At 48.2% G+C, this 8816-nt stretch overlaps 1 protein-coding gene across 1 annotated transcript in view; it reads left to right on the top strand.

The window, feature by feature from the left end:
* The first annotated feature begins 208 nt into the window (after positions 1 to 208).
* Positions 209 to 8816, top strand: part of PTCHD1 (patched domain containing 1) — a 54062-nt gene continuing 45454 nt past the window's right edge. Inside the window, exon 1 of the mRNA XM_081794156.1 lies at positions 209 to 669. Within this exon, the coding sequence (XP_081650282.1) occupies positions 319 to 669 (351 nt within the window). The 5' untranslated portion in view covers positions 209 to 318. The remainder of the gene's footprint in view (positions 670 to 8816) is intronic.

Here is an 8816-nt window from a genome sequence, read left to right as displayed (position 1 = left end):
GGGTGGGGAGGGCGCACGGGGTAGGGCCGGGTGGGGGCGGCGCGGAGGCCGCCAGGCTGGGGGGCTCTCTGGGCCGGCGCGACCGCGGGCAGGAGGGCGTGTCTCCGGCCCGAGGGGACCCTCCCGAGGCGCGGCGCGGGACTCCCCGATGGTGGTGCCGCGGCTCCGGGAGAGCTCCGGGTCTCGCCTCCGCCGCCGCCGCCGCCGCCGCCGTCGCCGCCGCGGGCGCCACCACCGCCGCCGCCGCCGCCGCCGCCGCCGCCCGAGCCCGCGCCGAGCGTGCGCCTCGCCCTCCTCCCGCGCCCGCTCTGCTCTAGGATGCTGCGGCAGGTTCTGCACAGGGGCTTGAGGACGTGTTTCTCCCGGCTCGGCCACTTCATTGCCAGTCACCCGGTCTTCTTCGCCTCGGCGCCCGTGCTCATCTCCATCCTGCTCGGCGCCAGCTTCAGCCGCTACCAGGTCGAGGAGAGCGTGGAGCACCTGCTGGCGCCCCAGCACAGCCTCGCCAAGATCGAGCGCAACCTCGTCAACAGCCTCTTCCCGGTCAACCGCTCCAAACACCGACTCTACTCGGACCTGCAGACCCCCGGGCGCTACGGCCGGGTCATCGTCACCTCCTTCCAGAAAGCCAACATGCTGGACCAGCATCACACTGACCTGATCTTAAAGGTGAGAGAGGGGCGGGCGCGGGCAGCCTCCCGCCCGTGCCGCTGGCGCGGCTGGGCTGGCTCTGCGCGGGGGTCCGGGCTGAGAGCGCCGCCTCTACCATCCCAGGCGGCTGCCGCAGGGGCTCCCCTGCACCGCGTGCCCCTCGGAGGCCGCCCAGAGCCTCCTAGCCTCCTGGGCGGGGAGCGTCCGGGTCCGGGTCCGGGTCCGGGCCCGGCCCTGCCCTCGCCACTGTCGCCGCCACCCCGGCAGCTGCTGCAACAGTTGGGGCGGCGGCAGCCACGGTGCTGTGGTCGGTGCGCTTGTTTTGGTTGCAGTGGTCTTGGGGGTGGGGAGGCTTGGGGGTAACGGCCAGGAAGGAACAGAACAAGAGGAGACATTCTGGAAAGTCCTGCTACTTGAAAACAAAGTATTATGCTTGGAGGCGATTCAGAGTCCCCTCTCCCATTCTTTTCTCCCTTCCTCTGGCCTTCGGAATGGTGTGGGAAAGGCTGCTTGCAGGGGCCGGGAGGGGGCAAAGGAATGTGAGGCGGGATGCTGATGAAAATGCCTCGTACCCACCCAGAAGGAAGTATGCTCCCTGGCGAGGACATGGGGCTGCCCTTCCGCCCTCTTCCCCAGAGCGAGGTGGCCATCTCTGTCTTCTGGGGTAGGAAATGATGTCTGTAATTTGCAGTTATTTCGTCTTTCACAGTAGCTCCCCTCTTTCGAAAAGCAGGAACTTCTTTGGGAAAATAGAGATTCAATTAATCCACTTTTATTTGGGTGCATTTGGGCCTGAGGATGAGGGGCAGAGGCAGAAGGGGGAGGACAGAAGCCAGGCTGTGTGGCTCTAAGAAGAGCACAGGAAACTCAGCAGCTGGGTAGAGGGTGACACTGGTGGAAACAGGTTGTGCCGTCAGCCCGAGGTGGGAATTTGATGTGAAAAGTGAGGTTAATGGTGGTGACTTTCAGGAAGTTCCTAAGAAAAGCAGAGGAGTGAGGACTAGAGATGGAAAAGTGGAGACCTTCCCAGAGAAAAGCAAAAAAGAGGTGAGAAGTTTCCATACAAGCCCCTGGTGGGGATTATGGGGCTTGTTTACTTAAGATGCCCCTCTGCAGAGGGCCGGCAGGAACCGGTCGCAGCCAGAGCCCTGGGGCAGAGGCAGGAAAGGTGCTGGTTTTGTGAGGGGCTCGGGTCCAGATTTGGGATTATCGGTTAGATTTCTAATCTACTTATGCCAAGGGGAGTCAACCAGTGAACCTGGGGAACTCTCTCCTCTTTTCCTCTATAGGTAACCCTTTATCCCTGGAGACCAGCTAATTTTTCTATGTTATTTTCCTTCCTCCATCTGTTGATGTGTTATCAATCAGCAATTAGTAACGAGGGGAATGCGACTAGGGACTCAATGGAATCAGGACCTTCCCACGTTGGGTGGCTTGTGACATTTTTAATGGCACACACATCATCACAGAACCTTAGTAACAGTAGTCCGGAAATATTTGCTTTTCTTATGATCATGCTTCCAACATTGAAGTGTTTTTTGTGTGTGTGCCAGTACTTCAGTGAACATAATATGACACACAGAACAATACTGCTCCAAATGCTTGCCCAAGAAAACGCGTAATAGTTTCATTGCAGGTTTAAAGAAACTATAACTTAGCCAGTCCCGACAGCTGGAAAGCTGCCCCATGTTTTGATATATGATCTAGTAAAAGATGTTTCTCTCTGTATCCCCCCCCCCAGATGATGTTTCCACTGGTTTCCCCCCCTCCCAACAAACCGTCACGCCACTGTGACGGGCAGTCACCAGTTACATTCACTCTCAAGGTTAATGAGACACCAACAGGCACATCAGATCTCTTTTCAACAGGATTGTTTCTCTCCTATTTGATTTTGATCTGTTCAGGACAGAAAACTGTATTGTCTGACAAAGTTGGGACTGGAGAGAGAGGGAGGCTGTCTTTGCCTCCGTGGCTAAAGGGCAACTTTAAAGGACAGTGGTCTTATCAGTGAATTGTTTTCAGATTCAAGATGGTTTTTCATGTGCTAGGTGTCTGGGGAAAATCAAAACCAAGTCAAATAGTGGTCAGAAGCCATTTCTAGCTGATGGCTGTCTGGTCAAATGAATTCACATAGTTTATAAAAACTCAAACCTAGGAAACTGAGGGAATTGCCTTCAATTGTATATATCCTTTTTTTTCTTTCTACATCCAACTCCTATAGCGGGTAGGTATGGAGCTGGGCACAGAAAAATGGACCTCCAGTAGTCATGGAAATAGAAAGTGTGGGAATGAGCACTTATCATTATTTTTTTTTCTTTCCATTAGAGACATGATGAAGATTTGTCCTTTACAAAAGGTGTTAAGAGTGAAAGTGTCACTGTTTCTGCCCATACTAGTGTTATCCTGATACTTTGCTGCTGGCATCAAGGATGGCCCTGACAGCTCACACTGCACACAACGCCATCCGGCTCCTGCCCATTGAATGGCATCACATTTGAAATGAAGTGGACAAAGCATAAGCAGGGCTTTATAAAGGCTTTCGCAGGCCCCATTATGAAACCGGAGGACGTATGTTGCAGGGCTGTGTCACTTACTCCTCATAGTACTCTGCGGTTGTACCCATGTAACGAAGGAGAGCCTTCTTCTCAGGCTATTAGTCCAGCTACTTTTGACCAAAAATAGAAGAGGGATGATGACAAAAAGTGAAAACCCAGGTTGATTTTTTTTTAAATATACTTCAGAGTATCACCAAAAAAAAAAAAAAACAACCCACATTTGAAAATCCAGCCTATCTCATTTGGAGGAGCTTTCTCAAATTTGTGCAAGTGACATGGTTGCCACACTCCGGGTCTGCAGCATAGATTTCGACCCCAAACTATGACAAGGGTGACCATCCCTAGCAGTGGTTTCCTCTGAAGTCTCTGGGGCCAAGATGTAGTTTGGGGTGTAGGTGGGTGGGGCCTGATGGTGCTGGTAAAGGATCAACCATTAATTTCTGAATGTCTTTAAATGTCTTCGTTTCACTAGAAGATTAAATTTAGCTCATTATTATATTTAAACAGAAAATTCATGATGTTCATCTCAGAGCAAATTTCAGAGGAGTGCCTCATGAGCTTTCATAAATATGTTTCTTCTTGATCGCTGAAAATGAAGTGTAAAGTCTTGTTGGTAATTGACCTGGGGTGTGACCAAGACAGTGCTTGATTTATTCCAGAATCATCCATGTAGAAGGAAGAACCTGTTTAACCCAGTGCTTATAATAGTGACATGACCTTTATAGCACTCTATAACTTATAAATGTATATGTATCAACGTATATAACTTATAATGTATATGTATAAACATATAAATACAGTAAACACCTTAGGGTATAAGTGCTATGATCCCATTTTACAGATGAGAAATCGCCATAGAAATTAACTCACTTATCCATGGAAGAAGACAAGGACAGAATCAGGGCAGGACAGGGTTTTGACTCCCAGACCAGTACTCTTCACTATAATGTACTGCCTCGCATATGATAAACTACTTGAATGATTTAAATGTACATTTTTAAAACCCAAATGAACTATACTTGACTAAAGTCTCACGCCCATCTCATAGTGTTGTCGTAACAGTAGTAACTGGATAATAAGGACATTTTCTTAACTGATTCTGTCTGGTGTCAGTGAAAATCCACATATAGAAACTCTAAATGCCCAAAGTAAAGCATAAGATACTTGGAATTAGCAATGCACAAAGACAGAAATCTAAAATGTTTTACTGGAAAAATCCCTGGATGATTGGATGAAGCTATTTCCTATGTGAGCACCGTTCAACTGTCCAGGTGGATTCAAATCCAATGCCTCACACAGTTCCTGGCACATAGTAAACCCTCAAGAAACAGCTTGTCAAATGCACTTGCCCTAGTTTACTCAGACACTTATGTGATGGGTAAAGAAAATTCCATAGAAACTACTTTGACATGCATTTTCACAATGACATTTTTAAAATGTTTACGGCTCTACAAGCAGTTTCTAGTCCTTTCTTTTTCCAGGATTCTTCCTTCCTGGATAACCTCTGTAGTCCTATTAAAACGTATTTCAGTTTGGGAATTGTGTGGGGGCATTTCCTTTGTACACCGTCCTCTTCGAAGGACCCTCACAGGATAGTTTATTCCAAACCAATGGAAGGACACATCCTCACCATGCAGACATTCTTCCACTTATTGGGGAATCTCACTTTGTTCAAATGTTGACTTTCTATTTCATTTAAACTTCTCACGTTTGAATACATTAAATAGAACTAGGTTGCAAAACAAGATTCAGAGAATTTAATTTGGGATTAATTACTTCAGGCTTCCCAAGAAGGGCAGCATAACTGCTAGGTTAGGGTCATGAACACATTGTAGCAGTATCCAGACCCCAGTGTTTCCAAATACTGCCTCAGCACTTGCAATCATTGTGGGAACTGCCATCATCACTCTCTGTATATAGGCTAAGGATCGGCACATTCCAACCTAGCTTTGAGGTCAGAAGGAGTTTTTATGTTTTTAAAAGATTGTAACAGAACAAGATAAAAACAAAGAATATGAGGCAGAGATGGCATGAGGCTCTCAAAGCCTACAAATATTTACTCTTTGGTCTTTTACGTGAAGAAGTTCCCGTACTGTATTCCAAGCCCCTTTACTGGGACAATTACAGGAAGTTAACACTATTAAATAGCCTGGAAGGCAGTGGGTCTCACCCCTTCCCCCAGGGGACACTTGGCAATGGCTGGAGACATTTTTAACTGTCACATCTGGGGGTGAGTTGCTGCTGGCATCTAGTGGGTGGAGGTCACAGATGCTGTTAAACATCCCGTACGTACAGGACAGCACCCCTCAGCTAAGAATTATCTGGCCCCAGCCCTGCTTGAAGAGGTTCATTTGTGTTTCTCTTGCTTTCTTAGGGTTTTATTTTTTCCCCAGCTGCACTGAGTACACAGAATAAAAGAATGCCAACAAGAAGTTCATATGTTACTGAACTTGGGCCGGGGACAAATACTACCACCTCTGAGGAGATGCTCTTTTTGTGCAGTTGGGCACAGATCAGATTGTGCAGGGTAACCTTCCTCAAGATGCGGTTCTCCTGCTGTGTCTCACACCTCTGTCCTTTATGGTCTAAATCTCGCCATAGCAGGACCCGAGGAACTGAATGCAGTCCAACTGCTGGGATGGCAAAGCTGAGGCTTGTCAGCGTGGCCGTCGATGTCGGCAGGCCTGACCCGCCGTCAGCAGCAGTCACCCACGAGGCCGGCCTCCTCCTGACAGTGTGTGAGACCTCCCTGTGAGCGGTGGCCTGCTGAGGAGGCACAAGGCAATGCCTTGTTGCCTGGTCCATCTGCCTGGCTTTGCTGAACATTAAATGAAAAAAGAAAGAGCTCGCCCCCGAGGAACAGTGGACCAAAGAGCCTTGGGTTTGGAGGCCACCTTCAAGGGCGTCTGTGCAGATGCTGGTGCTGGAATCTGCTCTTGCATTTCAGGGCGCTTTTCCTGGTGACAGGTGCTCTGACGACTCGAGCAGCCCGGGTCCTCCAGTGAGTTATTCTATTGGCAGATAGTCTTAGAAAAGATTGAGCACAAGCCTGAAAGGGCAACGTGTATGCATCTGCTGGGCCAGCCAATTGCCTTTTGCATTTTATCTTTGCACTAGGGGAAAATTCGGGAGAGAGAGAGATCACTATTCATTCTCCTTTCACTTCATAGGTGTGCATCCCAATCATCCAGGCACAGTATTCTTCTCAGGTTGTCTGCCTCCTGAGCACATTTCCGTGGTGCAAATAGTATTCTCAAATGCCTACCCGGCTTGTCTCTTCGAGATTTGGGGAGCAATCTCTTACTTCCCCATGTGGATAAGCACTTGGGACAAATCTGGGTAAAGTGTTCATTTAAACTGAAATGTAAAACTAAAGCAGTAGTGTGAGAGGAAGGCCACCTTTTTAGTGACTCCTAGTATCTTAACAGATGCTCTATTAGAGTAAGAGAAGCATGATTTTCAAATCTTAACACCAAAACCAAACCGCTCAAGACTCAGCACACTTCTGAACCTCACAGAACAGCTGAGCATCTAACTGGTGATTCCTTACAAAGCCCGAGGGAAGGAGAAGCAAGCTGAAAGAAATTTGTTCTTCCCTGCCTGAGAGGGGGCAGCACCCCTTGGCACAGGAGCTAGGGAGGTACACGGTGCTAGGGATCTGGTCAACTCTGACTCAGTGAGATGGTGAGATGCGCCATCTGGTACCTGACTTTGGGGCTCAGTGTGAGCCCCAAGTGATACTCAAGAGAGGCTTGACGCAGACCTTTGAAGTCACCTGCTTGGTAGCACATCACAGCAAGCAGGCCTGTCTGCCGCCACATGCCCGGAAGGCCACAGAACTTCCGAGGAGTCCTGCCAGACTGATTTAATGACCAGCAGGGGAGGTGAGTAATCTCTAACCTTTAAGAGACCAAAAAAAAAAAAAAAAAAAAAAAAAAGGGAAATCAACACCAGTTGTTATTTTATATGGGAAGCCCTGAATAATGTGTCATGACTTCAACTTCAGAATTCATATTTTGAACCAAAGGAGGCAATGAGGGAACCGGGAGGCTATTTTTATCTTCTTGCTCTCTAAGAAATCCTCTTGAGAATATTGTTTCTGGTATTTTCAAAGATCCCCACTGTTAGGTCTTCCACTTAAAGTTGAACTTGTGGGCTCCGAGTATGGTCGAGATGAGGATTTTAATGCAAGCAGGTACCTGGGAAGGTGATACCCAAAAATCTCGGCAAGAAAGTGGGGACAGGAAATGGAGAAGCAGGCAGCCAGTCACAGGAGCCAAGTGTCCACTGTGGGCATCTAGGGCCCCATGTCACTGGGGAACTCTGGGGGACACTGTAGAGCACATGTCCAAACTATCCCACCTGTGGAAGAAGAAGCCGGATATTCATTCCCCAATATCCGGGGGCACTAAATAAGGGTTTGACAATTCCAGATTCCATATGTGTCCCTGTAACAGAATTGTTGTTTTATAAAAGCCTCAGGCAAAGAGTCGTAGGTGTTCAGAGCGAGAGGACTTGGCATGTCCTCTCACAGGAGCGTGAGCTGAGAGGGTAGGGATGGGGCCCTAAGAGCATCTGCCCCAAGATGTCTCACACCCATCTAGAGTTATACATCTCAGGGCTTAGGGCTCACATTCCTCAGGAATGTTCATCCCTTCACTCAACAAAATGGCCATGACCCCATCTCCATGAAGTTTACAGACAAGAATGATCCAGCGTAGATGTTTCATTATTCTTGAATTCGATTTGATCCACTGCCATTTTAAGGATTTCAGTTCTTCCACTGGATGGCAATAAAGATGATTCCCAACAGGGCCGGGACACCACGAGGACTTGGGGTTTTCTGTGCTAAACCCCCAGGTCTGAGTGGCCTGGATCCAGCCCCCCTTCTCTCTGTGAGTCCTAGAGAAGTCCGCAGCCTGCTTCTCATACCTCCACCTCCACACATGGACCTGTTGCTCTCCTCCCTAGAAATGCATTCATTCCTTACTTTGGGTCCAACTCACCTGCCTCCTACTTTATGAGACCTTCCCACATTCGTGGCTCCTTCCCTTCCTTAAATCTATCTGGCTTTCGGCCATATCCACATTCCTTAATGCTTAACTATACATTATTATATAATTTGCTCTATTGTCACGTGATACTTTCTCTTGAACAAGATTGGAAGCTCTTCAAGGGCAGGAACAAGGTCTCCTACTCCTAAATTTCTCCCAGAGCCTACCACAATGTGGAGTATGCGGCAGGTAGTTGATAAATTATTGCTGGTTGATGGCTTGTAGAATGGAAAATGTGCTCTTCCTTCCCTATTGATTTATTTTGGTCACACTAGAACTGCTAATTTCTCAGCATTGAAGGTGAGATTCCTTTGCCCATTTTCCATGGGCATTTGGCTCCATGACTTTGCCAAATACCACAGCTGTGCCAACTCTGCCTAATTGTCTCAAGGGGGAAAAATGCATCTCTGCTAGAGAACTATCACTAGAAGTGCCCCCCAAAATCTTTGTGATACTCAGTACCTTAGTTTTGTGAGGCCTGCATTATTGCCTTTTGTTTTGGTTCTTGCTTTGGTTCGGCATCTAGGCAGGTGCTTGTACTGAGTAAAAGATTACT

Source organism: Panthera onca, chromosome X (genome assembly GCF_046562875.1).
Source record: "Panthera onca isolate mPanOnc1 chromosome X, mPanOnc1 haplotype 2, whole genome shotgun sequence".
In the NCBI taxonomy this organism is placed as follows: Eukaryota; Metazoa; Chordata; class Mammalia; order Carnivora; family Felidae; genus Panthera; species Panthera onca.
This window is presented reverse-complemented; position numbering and strand designations above follow the sequence as displayed.